Genomic DNA, 19,308 nt, shown 5'->3' with positions numbered 1-19,308 from the left:
CATCACCTGGGCTACACACAGAGGCCCACCTTCACCCTGAGGTGTTTAATAACTACACACTTGTGTTGGTTTTTGCTCAAGAGCGAGAGGTTACTGGTCCTGGCTGAAATGTGCCAGTCTAGCCATGACCATGATAGTCAGATAATATTAGAGGTTTTCTCCATTGTTTTAAAATGCAACAGTGTAAACTACATACATACTGTGATCCTGTACTGTGTACATGTGTTTGAGTTTATTAATCTGTATGGCCTCACTTCAAGCTCTCCTTTCAGTGTCCCTTAAATGCTTCTTTGAATGTATGGAAAACAGGGACTGGAGTCTTTTTTCCAGGGTTTTCCTGTTCTGCTTGGACGTCTCGTGGTGATGGTCCAAGCAGTTTATATTCATTATCAAGGGGAATGACTAATCGGAGGTAAAGAGAAACCATCCAGTTTTAGAAAATGTGTCCGAATGGGCTGGGCTGTCAGTTCAGTCATCTACAGGTCGCCCGAAGTGCAGCGTGCTCAGTGCTGCTTTTAAGGACTTACTGTATCAATGTGTCTCTGCTTTGGTAATTGTCTGTGTCTCCGGTTGGCCAGGGTACTCGGTGTTCTTGGCTCTTGAGAAACATTGATAATGAAAAAGCAACAGCTTAATGGATCAGGAAGCGGAGGCTAAAAAGTCTCGTAGTACCTCAGAGATGGACCCTGCCTGCCTCTCTAAGTCTGTGCCACTCCTCCTGGGTCTGGTTAATGCGCCGTAAGTGAACACATTCAGATTGAAGAGCTCAGAGCTTTAAGGCCTTGAATCTTCTGATTTAAAAGTGAAGCACCAGCGTATTGGAGAGCCTGCCTAAGTGGGTATTAAAGCAAAGGCAATCAGTGTGCTGTGTGGGAGTAGCAGCCCTAACCTTTCAAAACTAATAAGGTGGGAAAAAGCTGTGTCGATCAAGGTCCTCACCGATACTTCATGGGGCTCCTCAGATATCTGGGCCCTCTCTCCAGGGAGACACGCACAGGAAATTAAAGGATTGGTAAAGACTGACCCTGGCGCTCACCTGTATTTATCTTTGGTTGATAATGGCATCACACTGCTCCTTTTAAAGTCCATTCACATTCGTGTGACCTGTTAAAAATTTTCAAATAGCTTTCAATGATCTGCAGATCGCTTTTTCTATTTGTTGGAGGTCACCGGCGAGAATCAAGTTACTGTTTTATGGATGGCACACACCTTCACATGACTAACAGGAGACGGACCAGATGAGGTGCGAGTGGCCCTCTGGACTTTCTACATTTCTTCCTAATGGACTATGTAAATATGAGACATGTGCGCCTGCTGAACGCTAATTAGCGATAAAATTGACTTTTACAAGCCTCGGTTGTTACAGAAGCTCGAGAGAGTCAAGCATCAAAGCACAATTCCAGTGAGATTAATAAAAGTTCCAGGTATGTATTTAAGTTTCAAAATGATTTGCAGACAGTAGGAGGAATAATTAAAAGGATGGAAAGAGCTTTTCTTCTCATTTAAATATAGACAAAGAAAAAACAACAACAAAGCTCTCTTTCTTATTGGTTTATTGCTTTTCTCATTAGCTGACCTGCTATTGTACTTTCAGCTACCAGTTCCCCCTTCACATTAGCTGTTCTTCCTGCAGAGAAAAGATCTTGATGATTTGATTAACCTTCTGATCTCTAGCCAGTTCTATTGGAAATCACAAGTCATTATTATTGTTTTTGAAGCAGAGGACCTTGTGCCTCTGAATAAGGGAGCTCTTCAGCTTTTTCTAGTGCAGCCCCCAAAAAAAACAAACGCTCATTACATTAAAAACCATTTGAGCCGACATTGCCTGCATCCGTCTGCATGCTGACGATGGCAAATTGTTGCTGAAATGTGTAGGCGTTTTTAATAATAAAGATCATTTTCTTTTACCTTGTGAGTTCTACCTACGCAAGCGCTTCTATATGGCACTGTGGAGCTTGCAGTCTCTCAGTAGATGAGTGACTCAATGAGTGGGCAAGGCTATCCAAGAATCTCTCTTTCCTCTCTCTCTCTCCCTCCCCGTGCAGTACAAGACCTGCTGGTGGGAGAGTGCCAAGATGTCAAGAAGCAATGAGTGAGTCTAAATTGGGTACACAATCAAAAAGACAAAAAAAGATTCTTTAAAACACTTCACAGCGTGTCACAGCAGGGATTTGACTCCATATAGTAGGGAAGTCAACTGGGATCCTGAAGAAGCGCCATCTTGTAGGGTTACAAGAATGTTCCAGTGCCTAGCATGCCCATTACAGTTTCACTTCTAGTGTCATTAAGGGTTAAAACATACATTTTTAAGGTTGCCTTACATCCAGCGATGTGAATGTTTCCAAAAGGCGGTTGTGTCCATTCCAGGCCAGTTTGGGACTCGAGCTCAACATGGTGTACGCACACGGAAACCGTTAACGTCTTATGCTGAGCTAGGGTAAGTGTCCATTGTAATAAAGCATTATATTCGCTTCTTGTGATGCCAGAGTTCAATATTTAAGCAAGAGCAGAAATGTGGTCCATGGAATTTACACAGTATGAGAATGTTCAGGGAGGGGTATGGAATTAATGTATTCCTAAGGAATTCCGCTGTTAAGATGCTCTGGCTTTGACTTGCTCTTAATTGGGGAAAAGGCAGTTTCCAAAGATTTGGATTCCTTCAAGCACGCGTAGTCTCCTGCCAGGCTTTCACAGAGACAGATGCAACTCCTTGGCCTTTCCAAATGGCCATAAAAACACCTGCAATTGCAATTATTATAAGGTTGTTACTAGAAACCAATTTTCTGATTATAGAACAGCGAAAGACTACAAAGTTCAAGATAATATTAATCTAATTCTTCTAAGTTACCAGCACCTTAGTGGCCCTCTAATCATCTTTTCTTGAAGGACCTCAGGTAATCGGCTTTAACAACATGGCTGGAGAGTTTTGGAAACATTCACTCTGATCCCTGTTTGTAAAACCTCATGTTTAGCAAAATTAAACTTCTTTGCAAAATATCCAGGAAACCTCCCTTCACTTAATGCTGGTGTGGTGCTGTTTCCATCTGGATTTTCAAAGGCTTGCAACAAGGAGAGGTCACTGTCCAATCCACTGTTCAGCCAGTGAAATTTAATTGTTTAAGTGATTCTTTAGTACTGAATTCACCTCTGGATCTACTGTCCCACACTGTACAGCCAGCCTGACTGGAGAGACATCCTTTTGGCACTAGACTCCACATCTCTACACCAGGACAGAAACACGTCTAGGCTCTGGCAATCAGTGAAGGATAGGGTTAGCAGTCTCTGTCAGAATAAACACACTTGCACATTCCAATTCAAAGAGCTTTATTGGCATGAGCAAATGAATTACAGTGTTCAGTGTGACTGAATGGCACAGTATGCACCATGTAAATCACTGGGGCTCTGTACATAAACACCACCATTCAAAAATGAGATTTTCTTGTGGGGGGGGGGGGGCAGAGGGGAATGGCTATCTGTACAGAACAGTCAGATATGCTGTTAAAACCCTTTTGCAATTATGAAAATGTCATCTGTGCTCTCCCCCTGACAGGTTTTTGATCATGGACATTTTTGTGTTCCAAGCAGACACAGCGCTGCTCCCTAGACTGGGGTGAACTCCTCTACACTCAAGGGGTGACATCACAACCAGTAACAGGAACAGCACTGCTGAGCCCTGTTCTATAATTACCCTTGGAATTGTTGCCATAGTTTGTACTTGGCACCTTTGAAACAAAGAAAGAATCTGAATGTTCTGCTGCTTGTGTAGAAAGAATACACTGGTGGGCACACATGCCCCATCTGACAGGCACGTCCATGATCTCACACACAAACACACATCTGCACAGACATACCTTGTTAACAGACAAGATCAGCATTATAAAACTAATTGTGGCTTGCTTTTGTTGTGTTTTTAATTAAATTTCAAGTATGCCATAATAAAAAAGGATGTTGTTATTATTAGTATATGCAGCCCGTATCTTAGAGACTGATGCCTTCTGTTTGCACGAGGCTATTATCTTCAGCATCATTTTTGTTATCATTATTAGATATTTCCAAGTATCTGGTGCAATTCACTCTATGTCAATCGAAGGTGGTTGGTTTTCCTAGGACGTTTCAAAGAAAGTGCCACTTTTGACAAAGTACAACTGTCCCGTCTTTTAAAAAACCGAGGGTTCGGTGGAGGTTAGAGAGTGAGCCTCGCTGTGTGACCGCCGGGCAGTCCTATGCCAAGCAGCCCTCGCAGTGACAGACAGCTCTGTGCCGTTACCTCTTCCCACGCTGGGTCAGGCTGCAGTGATGCACTGCAGAGACCGGAGTGCCACAGAAAGTCCTCAGTGACGGGTAAGGAAAGGGCCGACTCCGCGTCCGAGACCCGTTTCCGAGCCTGCTGGTGGCCGGACGGATGTGGCTCTCAGTTCACCCCTCTCGGGGTCTCTCCTACTCTCTCCCCGCACTGCCTTAGGATTGCAGTGCAGGATGCAACATGAGACAGTACATTCGCGTCAGCCACAGTCTCCTTTTTTTTTTAGTGTGTATTGGGCAGAAAGAAAGTATATACAGAGCCACCCCCGGGCGGCGGAGTGTCCGCGGGCGCCTACACGATGCCCTCGCTGCGCTTGCTCCTCCACACGACCAGGGCGGTCATGAGCAGCGTGACCAGGATGGGCACGGCGATGAAGGGGCCCAGGATGTTGTTGGGAGGGTCGCTGGGCAGCCGGCCGGAGAGGGAGCAGTTCTTGAAGTAGAGCCTGTGGATGCCGATGAAGAACTCGTCCACCAGCCGGTTGGGCCAGAAGCAGTTCATCTTCTGCGCGATCAGGTAGGTGCAGTTGGTCAGCTCGCCGTAGGACCTGCAGGAGACGACAGGACAGCATGAGCTTCCTGCTTCTAATGAATGATTCCTTTTCGCGTTTGATTTTTACAGCAATTTGTAGTTAGCCGTTCTGCGAGGAGGACCAGTAGATGATCTTGAAACTTGAAACTTGAACGATTCCAAATACACCTTACTCTGAGACTTCTGTCTTAAGTATTTACTTATTTTCTAATGACATTCCTGCCTTAAAAATGCAATCCACACTTTTCTCTACAGTACATTCAAATTTCAAAACATTAGAAGGTTTACAAACAAGGAGGAGGTCATTCAGTTCAGCAGGCTCATCTGCTAGTAGCCAATTAATCTGAGCATCTCCTCCAGCTGTTTCTTGGAAGAAACCAGGGTTCAAAAATGTTGCTGGATAGCTTGTTCCAGACTCCCACAAATTTGACAAATTTATTCATAACTCTGGAGATGTAGGGTGTTTCATCATTCTTTACGATACTTAGTAGAAGTGTCACAATTGTGATTATTGTGCCCTAAATACATCTCTGTTCTGCTGCCAGGAATTCTGTTAGACATCTCGTTCAGCAATTGACAAGAATAAGTGCGCAACCAAATGAAAAGATATCTGTCAGTAAATTGCAGGACTGGACAGGCCAGTATCACCGTGAACTCTGCTTGAGAGAGTGGTAAAACAGAACGCTCAGCAGCTGTGGTGAGAAGTGATAACCAGGGCTACTGGCTCATAATTAGCAGGGGTTTAGTGTTGCTACAGCCAACTTTAAATGGATCTGGCAAATGTAGACACTACTCTTACTCTATTCTTACCGTTTTAAAGTGAAGGTTAGATTTACTCAGGTTTAGGATTAACATAAACATGAGCAGCTGTTACTGTTCTTCCCCCAGCCAAGAATAAACCAGGAGCTGCTAATTATTTTACCACCACCAACACATGCAGCCACACATTGCTCCTTACATAAACAGCCCAGTTTCAACAAGGATCGTTCTTCTTAAGAAAAAAGACAACAAGGACAGCTTCCCAGGCTTTCCAGAAGATCTCAGGATCTTAAAGCTGTCCCTAAAGCTTTTGATGCAACCATTGAGGCGAAAGGATCGCCCTGTGCTGCTCAGATAAGATTTCTCTCCTGCTGATTGAGCCAGAAGTTGAGTGGCACTTTGGACAGTCTAAATTCCCCAAAGGAAGTGCAGAAAACGAGGATAAGGAAATAAGAAAAACAATTCTTAACAGAAAAGCACAGAACATGGTCAGCTTCCACACTGAAATGTGAAATTCCTAGGAACCATCTGTTTGGCCAAAGAAATATTACAATATCACTGTCAGAGACTGCAAAGTCAACACCTTAACACAGGAATTAGACAAATTAAAAAAAAAAAGATTATAGGACGGCTCCTGTTTCAGAGTATATCACAAAATAAAAACCCCAGAGGTGAGGAAACCTCCTGAGTAGCTCTTACTTTCCTTTGGGTAGAACATCAGATCATATTCCTTATCAGATCCCTGCACTTGTTTAAGAAATAATGAAAAGCTACATGTGCACATGATGGAATGTGGTAAGCATATTTAAATATTAAATACATGTTTAAATATCTCATCATGCATGGCGGTAACTCCCAATACCATTATATGTAGACCACAGTATGTAATTTTGGACATACGGTACGTATACAGTATGTCATTTTCATATCAGGCCAGAGATCATTGTGGTTTCTGTAGCATTTAACACTAGAGAGCACATTACTCCCCCACCCCCTGGATGTGACACCAGTCCATCACAGTAATCACCCCCCCAGCAACACTGGTCTCCACTGCTACAGTAGTGAGGACTGGAGCAGCTGGGGTGAAAAAGCTTACTCAAAGTACAACAGTGTCTGCAGTATGAATATCATTTTCCGGGAATTTGCCCAGTCTTGGTTTTTTGATATTCTGAAAATCTCAGGATAAGACTGAAAAATCCCTCTGAGATGATATTTTTGATATTGTTGGACTGTACTATGTTGTGAATAGTTTCATCAAACACAAAGAGTTGATACTTGACTATCATTTTAAAAGCATTTTTTTTCTCCCAAAAATTTATTTTAATACGTGGGAGATCTCATAAAAAAACGAATCTCATGGACATGCAAATGCTGGTCTGTTTCCTAGTCGGAAATCTCTGTTTTCATACCCCTCGGCAGGCAACCATAAGACTCATTTGCACAAACCCCACTCAAGAGGAAGCAGATCTTTGGATAATGACAGTAACTTCCCATGCTCAGTACATTTCCCCTCAACAAGACAAAACAGACGTTCACATTTTGAAACCAATGAGCGAAAGAGAGAGTCAATGAGAGACAACGTAAAGTGAAACGAGCAGCACGTGTCTTCAGGCCACTGTGGCTAAATTATGCTCCCACAGCTGTACTCTACATTGTCATAAATCCTGTACATCACTAAATCAATCTTATCTCATACTGTATAATGCACATTTGCCCTTTATTTTCTATAAAATCTAATCTTTCAGTCTTAAATCATCATGTTTGTCGATTTGTAAATAACTAATTAGCTCCCATAACAGTAGCAGTCACACTATTGTAAAGAAACACGTGACATTTCTCATCAAATCAAGATCCCACATTATAAAAAGGAGGATAAATATCAAATCTTACATAAAGAATTGCCCACTCATTCCTTTAAAGTAACGACAAATACTAATATTATTTTTAATTTTAATTTCCTTCAGAGCCCCTCTCTTCATTATAACAGTGGTGTAAGTTAGGAAACAGGCTGGCAGGAGAGTCAGGTATCATTCTTCTTCCCCAGCGGGGCTTTGCGCTGAACACAAGGAAACCCCTCGACTGACGGACTAACAGGCGCTGGGGGGGCTTTTTTTCCCCACAGCAGGATGAGCTCTGCGCTGCCTGAGCGGGACTCTCGTCACCTCGCGGGCCGTCGGCGGCTCTGCCAGGCTCTGGCAGGCAGGCGGAGCGAATGACCGAATGGGCTAGACTTCCGATCCGCGGCAGCAGTATTGCCATGAGGCAGCTCAGCTCTAGAATGGGTTTTGTAGAGGCTTGCATGACGTGGTCTAATCAGAGAGATCTGGGGGAAAATGAGTTACAACAAGCATGAAAAGGAATGTAGGCAGCTCGGAGGAGTGGCTGCCTCAGAGCTCCTTGGTCCCGGGTTTGATTCCGGGACTGCAGAGCCTTCTAGGTGGATAAAGGTGAGTCAGACTCAGGTGGTTCTGAAAGCAGGGCACAGGCGTTGTTTTCTTAGTGTTTTCAGGTTTCCCCTTAAGGCATGCTGATTAGGTTAGCGTGTTCGTGTATGCGTGACCGCGCATGTGCATGTGTGTGCACACGTGATCATGTGTGGGCCCTGCCATGGACTGGTCTCCTATCCAGGACGCAGTCCTCACCTTGTGCCTCCTGGGATAGGCTCAACCCTTACCCCTTCCTCATGCTGGATGAGTGCGAAGTAAACTGGTGTATAATCTGCTGGAAGGTTTACTGAAAGTAAGCTATTCATTCACATGTGCGTTTAATTCCTGGGTTAGATCTGGTCACTCAAGGATTTGACTTTCCTGTGTTTTTACACCGACTGAGAACTGTTTCTAGCAGTCTGGAGTTAATGGAGGTGCAGCTGGCTGTGGTTGTGACTCCAGCATCTTTCTCAGGATAGAACAGGTCATCAGGTCACCTGCTACGCCTTGCAAACCCCTGACGTCAATCTGCTACACCCCTCAGCCAGCAGAGGAACAAACTCTCCGCCTTGGATCCACACTTTGAATTCAGGAGGAACAAGTAAAAGTTTATTCAATGCTGAAAGGAGAAGAAAGGCAAAACAACCTTTCAGCTGTGGAGCCTTCTTCTCCATACACACGCTGTGGAAGGCTCCACAGCCAAAACATTGTGTTTACGTTCTTCTCTTTTCAACGTGGAATAAACCTTTACCTGTTCCTTTACAGCCTACGCATGCTAACTCAGCTGCCCACTTGAACTACTTTGAATTCATGCCCACTCTAGGGATTACTGCGCTGTAATCCACTTTGAAAGTGAGTTCTGTCCAAAACCAGCTACACTTGGAATACAGCCTTTTAGCAGCAGATCTGAGCTAACTCCTGGCTGTTTGTTTCCAGAGCTGTTTTCTGGCTTGGAGAGAGGAATCCTGCAGCCTCCCCGACTCTCAGGGCCCGGGGTCCTCTTCGGTGTTCACTGACTGTCGTGGGGGGGGCGTCAATTTGAAGGCTCATGGGAGAGAGGCGCTGGCAGCTCTGGGTGGCACATGTCTACAGGGTGAAAGGAGTCCTTAGCCATACACTCGAAATTTCCACCAAGTCTCTTCTCATGCATATTAATGGGAGACTTAAAATAGAGCTGAACACCAGGCTCTGCCCAGAACCTGTGTAGGAGACGGGACTTGGCGCTGACAGCATGGTCACAGAGCAGCAGGGAATTATTCCCTGTGCACACATCCCCTCGGGGCTTCATAGTTTTTCTGCAATCTTTTAAATCTCCTGCCAGGAAATCTGAGTTTAGCAATCTAATAACTTTAAAAACACACTTCAGAAAGAATGAGAAAGTCATGTAGTCTCTGAGCCTGTGTCACTGTGTCATTCTTATTCTGATTATTTAAGAGATCTGGGGCAGATTTTATGTTATTAGCGGTCTTCTAAATGAACGTAATGATACGCATACATGCAAAGGGCATTTGATGATGTTTTGTGAACTTCCAACAGTTTATATCAATGGATTTTCAATTCTCTTTTTTTTTTTTTAAATAACCTCACACGTCCACACACCTTTATGAATCCACGGATTATAAAATCTGGGGAAAACGGGCTCTTTCTTATGTCTGTATAGCAGGTTAGTTAACTCATGGGCTGTGCAAGCACCGCTACCAGTGTAGGTCTGGGTCTGGTCTGGTCCGTACTGGCACAGGAGTTGCTGTGATAAGTAGTGGTCCAGTAGGTGGCGATCGTCCCTCTGGGCCACTATATTTCCAAGGCTGTCGAAATGAGTCAAGCTGGTGCCCGAAGTTGGTCAGGGCGTGGTCGTTCTGCCCCTGAGGGGCGAGGGTGGAGCAGAAACAGGATCTGGCAGGGGGAGAACGGAGTCGGGGCAGAAGAAGTCCGGTGAAAGAGGGGGACCGGAGAGGGTGAGTGGATAAATATAGAGAAAGGGAGGAAGAGGAAAGACACTGCGGATTTCTAGGCGAGCCGGAGTTCTAGGTGAACTGGCGCAGGTCCCCCCATGTGGCTTAGCACAGGCAGGGCAGAAGAGGAAGTAGTGAGAGCACTGCTCGCCCTGATCTCCCATTACAGACGCAAGCTTGGCCAGTGCTAACCAGAGAGCAAATTACGCAATGCATCTAAGTGATATGGATGTCCGGACCAGCCAAGCGGTCCAAATACCACCGATGACAAGAATGGCCACGGCCGTTCACATGCGTTCGTGAATCGGCAATCGCACACACTCACCCCTGGTCAGGGCTGGGGTGGCTCCACTCCCACTTGCATGGAGCCGCCACCATGTACTGATCAAGCGATCAGTTCTAAAGAGAAATCGATGCCCAGCAGTTTGTTCAGTCCTCCAGCCTCTCCGAGTCACGATTCTTGTTGAGCCACTTTCTGTTTTTTGTTTTGCTGCATAGCAAGAAGAGTCTCTCCAGTGCAGTGGGCTAGGATGACAAGGACCTCTTGTTGCATAAATACAGAAAACCCATTCTGTCACAGCTACAGGATCATCAAAGCCAAAACGTCTAACGTCAGACTAGCTGAAAAGACGCCAGTGAACCTGAGATCCGAGAGGTGCACGTGTATCATGCTGGAATCCGGTAAGGAACGGGGCCTGTGTCCTCTGTCACCAATGACTCACTGAATCTGATGGTGTGTCAGTAAGCGCTGGCAAATAAGACTTCAGAGAGAGTGCCATCCCCTGACAGGACTGACAGCCAGTCAGGATAAATAGGTTTCCTCTGTGCTTGGAGTTCACTTAGCCCAGAGCTTGTAATTTCTTTAAAGGGAGAAAATGCTCAACTATACCACATACAGTACAGTAGATCTCTCTTACTCTACACCGATGCATTTGGGGGAAAATGTATTATTGTCCAGGCTTTAAAACCCAAATCTTCTTCCCCTGATTAATGTAAGACTGGTGCACGTCAGTACAACATCCAGCCGAGGGCCATACCCTTACAAAAAGTCAAACATCCACAGTGTTTGAAGCATCAAGCTTTCAAATCTGAACTTTCAGAAATGCCCCAAAAAAGTTTTAATTGCAGAGGGGATCAGAAAGAGGAAGAGTTTTCCAAGTGGCACTGCTCTGTACCATTCCAAGTCTACCTTGAAGCTTATCTGAATGAGCCTGTTGACTTTAACACTTTGTTTGCTGAAAAAAGGCTCTTCGAAAGCAAACCATCCCCATTCCTGTACCTACAGGACACTAGGAAGAGTGAATTTCCTAGGCAGACTGCATGGAATTGTCGCATGTGCCAGCATGCCTCTGCGGGTCACAGCTCTGCTACACCGTGCCGTGAGACCCTGTGGAGATGAGGTGTGGTGGGAAGAAAGGCAACCCAGCCAGTCAGCTCTGCTCTGGATGTTTTCTTAAGATCCCTGCCAGTCTGGGAATCGGGGCTTGATCCCAGCCTCTCCCCTGCAGTTAGCTGGAAAAGGGAATGTGCTGGAATGTGAGAACAAGCCTCTCCTGCCCCCTGAGAACAGATAATCAGGGCTTTTTACAGAGCACTACACATACCGGAGAAAGAGCCAGAAAGGCAGCATTTCCAGAGACGTAGATGATGCAAACTCTTGGATGTACCTAAGCAGAACGTAGGAGGACCATAGCAACGGCTATAAACATTTTTCAGTGAAAGATCACCAGGCAACAACAGGTTTCCAGCGCCAAGCCTAACCCTCACCTGCAGCAGTCACCTGTATGGCCGGGAGTGGGGAGAAACCGAAGAGGCAGTGCACTCGCAGAGGAGCAGACCCTGCAGAGTACAGGACATGAAGGCTGGTCCTATGCTAGTGACACCCAGGAAAGCCACAATACCCCCTCCACCAAGGGTTTATTAGGGAAAACAGGTTTGTGAAAAATGATGGAAAAAGCCAAGCCAATTAGTGTTGCCTATAATTATATAAATTCAGTGTCCTACTTCAGCCTCATTGAAAATGCTGTGCACAATTTTGGTCAGTTTGTTCCAAAGAATGTTCCTGCAGTGGAATCCAGCAGAGAAGAGCATCCAGATACATTCTGGGACTGCAGGGAAATCCCTGATTGGGGACCTTATTAATAATTATTAATTATTATTATTATGAAAATGTCACCGAGGGAATGCAAAACACTTATCACACATAACATATCGTGTATGGTCCCTGTAACCTTTAAGCAGTGAGTCACCCTAATTAATTCCATCAGCAAATGATACACTTGGTGTCTTCATCTTGGCCACAAATATTCCTTCTTTCATCCTGTTTTTCTTTGCTTACTTAGTGAATGCTTCTTTCCGAGACAGCCCCGTGTCTGAAACTTCTGAATCACATTCAATTATAGTCCCAAGCAGCAACAACATTATGTATTTTATATATATAAATCCCATTGTGATAACAACAAGAACATACAACGATTCAATATGGGGAAAAAAATAAAAAAAAAAAAATGTGCTATTTTGAAATGCACAGATGTAAGTCAGGTGCAAGCTGGCCGCTTGATGAGAGCAATTAATGTTTCTGGTACATTCTGACGGCTCTTGATTGTTATGAAGCACTCAGTTGCTCGTTTATCACAATGGTAACATGAAACAGCAGACTGTGGACATTTGTAATGTCAGATTCAAAATAAATCATAATCACATTCTGCTAGCTCTGCTTTACCAGGTGGTCTTATTTTGTCCAAGAGCTGCAGGCATGCTCTGCAACAGTTAGTTATTGCACCCAATTAGCTTATACTAATCAGGAGAGATTTTCTCAGAACGTTCTCTTGTACTATCTGAGAAGACGTACCTCTGCTGTACCTTGCTTTTACAGCATGCATTGAGTCAAGAAAAGTAAAAGCACAAAGCTGAAGGCAACACTAAATAATAAAAAATAATTTAGCTGTGTAACTTAGTTGTACAGTGCTACATTACTCAGACTGTTAGTGCGTTAGCAAAGTATTCTTCGAAATCTCCAGCTTACAATGGAACAGTCCCCAAACTTGTTAAAGAATGAAGGCAAGGGACAGGCGGCATTCCTTGCGCTCACAGAGGTGGAAACCATCATAAGCCTCAGAGATGACCTCTGTGCCATTGCTGCAATGCAATCAATTTGAATATCCAAACCAAGCAGACTGCGGTTTGATGGCAGGGCTTCGGTGCAGACCAGAGTGCTCCCGGCTGTCACACGCACTTCACAGAAATGTGTTGGGGTTTTTTTTTTTGCCCCGATTATGGTTTTTTTCAGCCATTATTCAAATGTGCTGGACTGCCAGCCCACACAAACTGCATAGCAAGTGTTGGAAATGCGCTGCCCTAATGTACATGATAAACAGCATGGAGAGGGCACCATGGTGTCTGGGCCTATTAGTGTGGCAGCCCACTGTGAAAATGTACTGTGATCGGTTGAGCTTGCTCCTACTGCTCCACCTCAGTCCCGATACAACACCATCACATCGTGACCATGCTGCTCAGGGGGGTGTCATAAAAGTGGGGGCTCTGGAAACGGGGACCCCAATCTGTCTTACTCCCCGCTGCATCAGTACAAGCTGCACAGAGCTTCAGGAAGCCCTTTGTTGTTTTGCTATTAATCAAGTTATCATGGCGAAAACAAAGAGCTCAGAGAAGATTAATTGCAAACTCACTGGCCCATTATTCCTATTTTAGTTTACATCTTTCCTAGAGGTCAGAAAAATGAAAAATAACTTCCTCAGCATCGCAACATCAAAAATTCAACATTTAAGTATGTCTTAAAAACTCATACATCAGAGCCCCGAATGATTTATATGACATTCTGGGATTTATTGCTATGTTTTCTATTCAAGAGGAAGAAAAACTACATAAACAGAATGTGGTGCCAAAAATTCAAAGAAAAATAAGGACCGTAATTATTCCATCTATCAAACGCATAATATTTCCACTGATTGAGTGCTAAGGCAGCTATAGTCTCCCAGCTCAGTATCATCGGAATGACAGTTTTTAGTGTTGTAGTGTTAGCCAGCTGTGTTTCCCCAGCGACTGGGAGGACAGTGACATGCTGTGTGCACAGCATGACGATGCTGCCCATCACCAGAGCAGTAGAGAGGACAGATCTGGTCCTGAATGAAAAGGCAATCCGGCCCCTTTGCTAATGCACCAACATCAGCAGTGCAGAGACAACCTGTCAAATTGACTGATTGACTGAATATCCCCACCATCACCACCACCACAGGCTCCTGCACAGTCACTGGTGAAGCAGACAAGACAAATGCTATCAGGCTCTCTGTCCCATGAACCTCCTGTGAGGCATGCAGCACTGGGCCGAGCGGTGGCTCTGTGGCTCAGGATCTGTGCCTGTGACTGGGAGGTTGCCGGTTCGAATCCTGCAGTTGGCAGAGGAATCCTACTCTGTTGGGCCCCTGAGCAAGGCCCTTAACCCCAACTGCTCCAGGGGCGCTGTACAATGGCTGACCTTGTGCACTGACCCCAAGCTTCTCTCCGTGTCTGTGTCTCATAGAGAGCAAGCTGGGGTCTGCGAAAAGATGAATTCTTAATGCAAGAAATTAAAGCAACATTATCAACATTATTTTTATTTATCACTGACAGATACAGGGAAATTCCTGGCAAATAAGATGTGCTGTTATATACTTGGAAGTTGCAGATCACTAAACCGCTTCCTTCTGAGCAACCCAGTGTCGTCACCTTGGGGATTTGTCTTGACTGACACCATGTACAGCTCCAGCAGATCAGCTGAGTGCACAGAGAAATCAAGACATGGAGACATCGGGGACAGTCTCGTGCTCACTCACTCTCCCCTTTGCAAAAAGAGTTGTGCACTCGTTACTACAACTATAAGTGGCACTTAATCGCACGCTTTTCCAAGGCTAATAATCTTGAGCAGTATGCTACCACAGTATTAGAACTATGCTTTAATATAATTGTAAGATGAGCAAGGAATTCACAAAAGAGATCTGCCTTCCATTACATGTTTAATAGCGGCTGCCTTCTGCTGGGTATTCTGACAGCCTGTGTAATTATTTATTGATCCCTACGAGAGCGATAATGATAAATGTAATAAATAATGATGGTAAAATGATATAACATGATAAAACACAAAGGAGTGGCTTACAGTAGTCTTATCCTAAGACACTAAGCTTTAAAATAAACTAAACAAAATGAAGCACATATTTCCCACACTAATTTACTGTATTTACACAGATGTTAGGCTAGACACGTACCAGCATTCCAAGAGGCAATTTAAAGCAGCCTTATAAAATCACTGAGGAATCTTATTTGGTAATATCGAATTTCAGCAGCATGCAAATGTTTAAATAAAGGAAAATGATCATCGTTAAGCAGTTTCAATCACAACAGGGTAGGGTACCCTGTACGTTTTATTTTCAAGCCACACCCTAGAAACATTTTAAAGAAGAATTTAAAAGGCCCTAGTGATGAACCAAATAAATTGGTCTCAATTCGATTACAATGCTACAGTAGCTTTGGTAATCCCCCCAAATGCAGTTCAGCATTCAATTGAATTTGGCACAATTTCATTGCTTTCTTACACAGTGTCTTTTGTACACCGCAGTGCAGTGTGATGAAACACAAACCACACAACTGAAGCAAAGTACTGTACCTCCTGCAGGTAGGAAACAACTGTGACTCAAGACTTGAGTCAAAGATGCTGCTCCACACTGCTCTAACAGGCAAAGGAGTTATGTATCAGAATTGGCTTCTCCTGCTTTTTGTACTGTGCTGTGACAGAGGAGCTGATGTTTGACTGATAAACCCCTTTCAACCGAAGTATTTAAATCATCCTGCAGCACAGCCAGTCAGGTACTTGTTGATGCACAGAGGAACTCCTAATTACTTTAAGGCACTCTGAAATACTTCAATTATCTTCCTATATCCTGAGTATATTTTACTATTAAAATACTGGTGAATGTGAACAGTTCACACACCAATCACTTAAAATCGAATGACATGGAAACACTATCAGCTGCCTGACCTGTGCAAAATATCCACATCAGATGTCCTGTCACTTTGCACCATAGAAAAAAAATTTGAATGCACTTCTGCTGACTGAGGGTCTATCTGTGAAAAAAGCCCTTTGTCCCAATCCTAAATAATCATTCCTTTCCTGTTCCGAGTCAAATCCTGGTTTCCAGATTCCGGTTTTGCGGCTACAGTAGTTTCACTCCCATCGAGGGGCGCCCCACATAAGTGAGTAAAAAGCAATCTAGTTTTTTCAGAACACATAAGGGAAACGTTCGCTTTCCCGTGAAAAACGGCAGTAATTAGTCAGATCATTAAACAGAACCCTGCCTGGGGACTCTGGAGAAAGAGAGAGATGAGCGAGTAACTTGAAGACCCGGGGTCTTTAGCTCAGGCTGACTCAAACATCGATACGTACGCTGTCTCACTTCAGGCCTCCTGTGAACACAAAGCCGTGTCAAACTTCATTGCGTGTGCCGGACCGTCTGAAACGGCAGCTGGTACTCAGCTGGCTTGCAGTTATAATCTGGTCGTGATAGTATGCATACCATGCCTTTCTTTTTCTCAGTTCCCAGCTAAGGGTTTCAAGGGCGTGCTAATGCAGTCAGGGCAATGAAAGATGAAATAGAATTCAAACGCCCCGAGGTTTCACAATTTGATCAATCCTTCGAAAGAAAAAGAAGAGGAGGGCTTCTGTTCCGAAGAGGCTGTACCGTGTAATCCAGCTGTCTCCCCGCGTGGAGGAGTGTGCACGTGTCTTTGAATGTATATCAAGTAACAACACTCCTTCTGTTTCTTCAGAAGCCCGTGGAGCTCCCATGCAGTCAGCAGTAATGGGATTAAAGTCATTGTGTCTGTGTTTCGCAGTCATTAAGCATCCTTCAGGTGCGTAAAAACCAGAGATGAGATTATACCCTAGGGCCATACTGGCACCAGATCACACAACGTCCAGCCACTGGGAGATCCAGTGATCCAACGCCACTCCAGCGGGTTCTCTACTGCAGAGACACGAACCAGAACTCTCACACGACACACGCGAGAATGATCAGGCGGAGAAACTCCAGCGCCTCAATGCTCAGGTTCTCTGAATTCAAGCACAAACGAGTCCGGGATAGCAAATATTACAGGACCAGTGACTTAAAATAACGGGCTTCGGAATTTTTCTGCATAGCAGAATATCAAGTTAAATGTGATCAAAGGGATCAGCATTCCATCGCAGGCCTCGGACATCGACACCCACATGAACAAAAATCATTCGGAGCCATAGCTGACATTTTTTTTTTTTAAAGTATTTTCCCGCGGACAAAGCATCCCGGAGCTGCGCTAAGAGGTGGGTGACCCCGGGGTCCCCTCTCTGTGCGTTTCCACTTTCCTTCACGTCACACATGTACAAGAAAACACAGACGTTTTTTCATTGTTCTTAGAACCAGCAAATAGCCCGAGAAATCTCCAACCAAGCACACTTCTGCCTCCTGCTTCCGTGTACAGACAGCTTGCTGACCGCTGATCACCATCATCATCATCATCATCATCATCATCATTATTATTATTATTATTATGCAGACAATTCTGAGAACATGCAGCCCACTGTACCTGCACACTCCCTACACTTGACACTACCAGTCTGTTTCTTTAATGTTCGCTTCAGAGCATGAAGAGAACCCCTGGTGACAGCAGCCTGAGACCCCACAGCTACAATCGGAACCATTTTACACAGCCGCGGCCATCGTGTGAACCCTGCACACTGACTGCCAGGCCCCAGAGCGCAGCGCCCCTGTTAGTTCCACCAAATAGCGTTCCGGCTTATTTCGCAGACTCCTGGAGCGTCACAGAAGGCCTCACGGCACAGCCCGGCACCCCGCAGCTGGGCATCTTGAGCTGTGGGGTTTTTCCTTAAAACTCCGACACATCAGTGAAACCGGCAACGTGAAAGACATTTTGTACTGTCTCGTCTCTCTGCCCCGGGTGGCGGAGATGGTGGGGGTGGGGGTGTCCGATCACAGGGCATAAAAACTTGATCTAAAAATGGCAAAGCGGGTAAAGACGGTCATGGCTCCAGACACTCGTTAGACAAGACCTCCTTCTGGCCACAGACTGGAAGTGACCAGCGAGGTGGACAGAGCTGAACCGCTGTCCAGGGAAAGGGCTCATCCAGGCAGTGGGAACGGCCAGAAAAACGTCTCTTACCAGTGTGAAAACCCCACTTTCCACTCCAGGCACACCCTCACTCCGAGTCAGAGAAAGAAAGGACAAAAAGGAAAAAGATTTCCCGGTTTGTTAGTGACAGGCCCTGGGGATGCCAACCCTTCCCAATTCAAGCGCTTCTTGTCAATACAGAACACCAACCAGCAGGCAGGCCCACATTCAACGCCTACTAAATTTGCTCCTAAATTTTGTGTTTTATAAGACAAAAAACGCAATTACCTGTTAGATAATTCCTTCAGGATGCTAAATGAACCGCCCTTGTAGACAATTTTAATGTTTGTTATTGATTTTTGAACACGTTTCCCTTTTCAACAAAGTGTCAGAGCATTGTAGCAGAGGGTAACACTTCATGACAACAGTCCAGAGTGAGTGAGACACATAGTACAGTCTCACTGGAGAAAGTGCCATTTAAACAATGCGCTCCATGGATTAAGTCACCAAAATAAAAAACTGCCTGTGTGCACTCAACTACTTATTATCTTTCCACAACACTATGCATTATTAAAGGGGCTGACAGGATTACTTGATTCAGGGACTCTCAATGCTCAGCATAAATATTTTAATCACTGTTTTCACGCTTCAGCACAGGGGACCTGAGACACCTTGTTCTTCATGAGCTGTTGAGCACAAGCACTAAAAACACATAGGTGTGTTCACTGCAAAGAAACGCATGCTGATTCCACAGCAGACCCTGCCCGTCTGAACACTACTTAAGGACAGTGGCAATTGTCCAGCTACAATCCCGGGCTTGAAGGCATGACATACACCAACAGGCTAAAATACCTGAATCGGGGCTCCTTCATAGTCTGCACTGTTCAAGACTAAAAAGATTCAGGTCCTTTATTAAAATCACTGACAAAGTAAACCCAGCAGGCTTGTTGAGGACCAACAACCAAGCACAAACCAAGGGGCACAAGGGGAATCTATGTGGAAGTGCATTACAGTATTTTACAGCACGGTACTTTGTTACACAAATTGGAGTGGGAGTGTGGAGCAATCTACCCAGCCGTGTTGTCAAAGCCAACACCCCGCTTTCCTTCAAGAAACAGCCCGATGAGCCAAGAAAAGGGCTGCATGGGCTGGACAGCCGCCTCTCATTTAGAAACTCTCTTGTGTT

At 44.8% G+C, this 19,308-nt stretch overlaps 1 protein-coding gene across 2 annotated transcripts in view; it reads right to left on the bottom strand.

The window, feature by feature from the left end:
* Positions 1–3,307: 3,307 nt before the first annotated feature.
* Positions 3,308–19,308, bottom strand: part of ramp1 (receptor activity modifying protein 1) — a 39,995-nt gene continuing 23,994 nt past the window's right edge. For both annotated transcript variants that reach the window (XM_088605818.1, XM_088605817.1), the window contains one exon: positions 3,308–4,850. In XM_088605818.1, the coding sequence (XP_088461944.1) occupies positions 4,595–4,850 (256 nt within the window). In that variant the 3' untranslated portion in view covers positions 3,308–4,594. The remainder of the gene's footprint in view (positions 4,851–19,308) is intronic.

The sequence above is a fragment of the Lepisosteus platostomus genome, chromosome 14 (assembly GCF_059453375.1).
Source record: "Lepisosteus platostomus isolate fLepPlt1 chromosome 14, fLepPlt1.hap1, whole genome shotgun sequence".
In the NCBI taxonomy this organism is placed as follows: Eukaryota; Metazoa; Chordata; class Actinopteri; order Semionotiformes; family Lepisosteidae; genus Lepisosteus; species Lepisosteus platostomus.
This window is presented reverse-complemented; position numbering and strand designations above follow the sequence as displayed.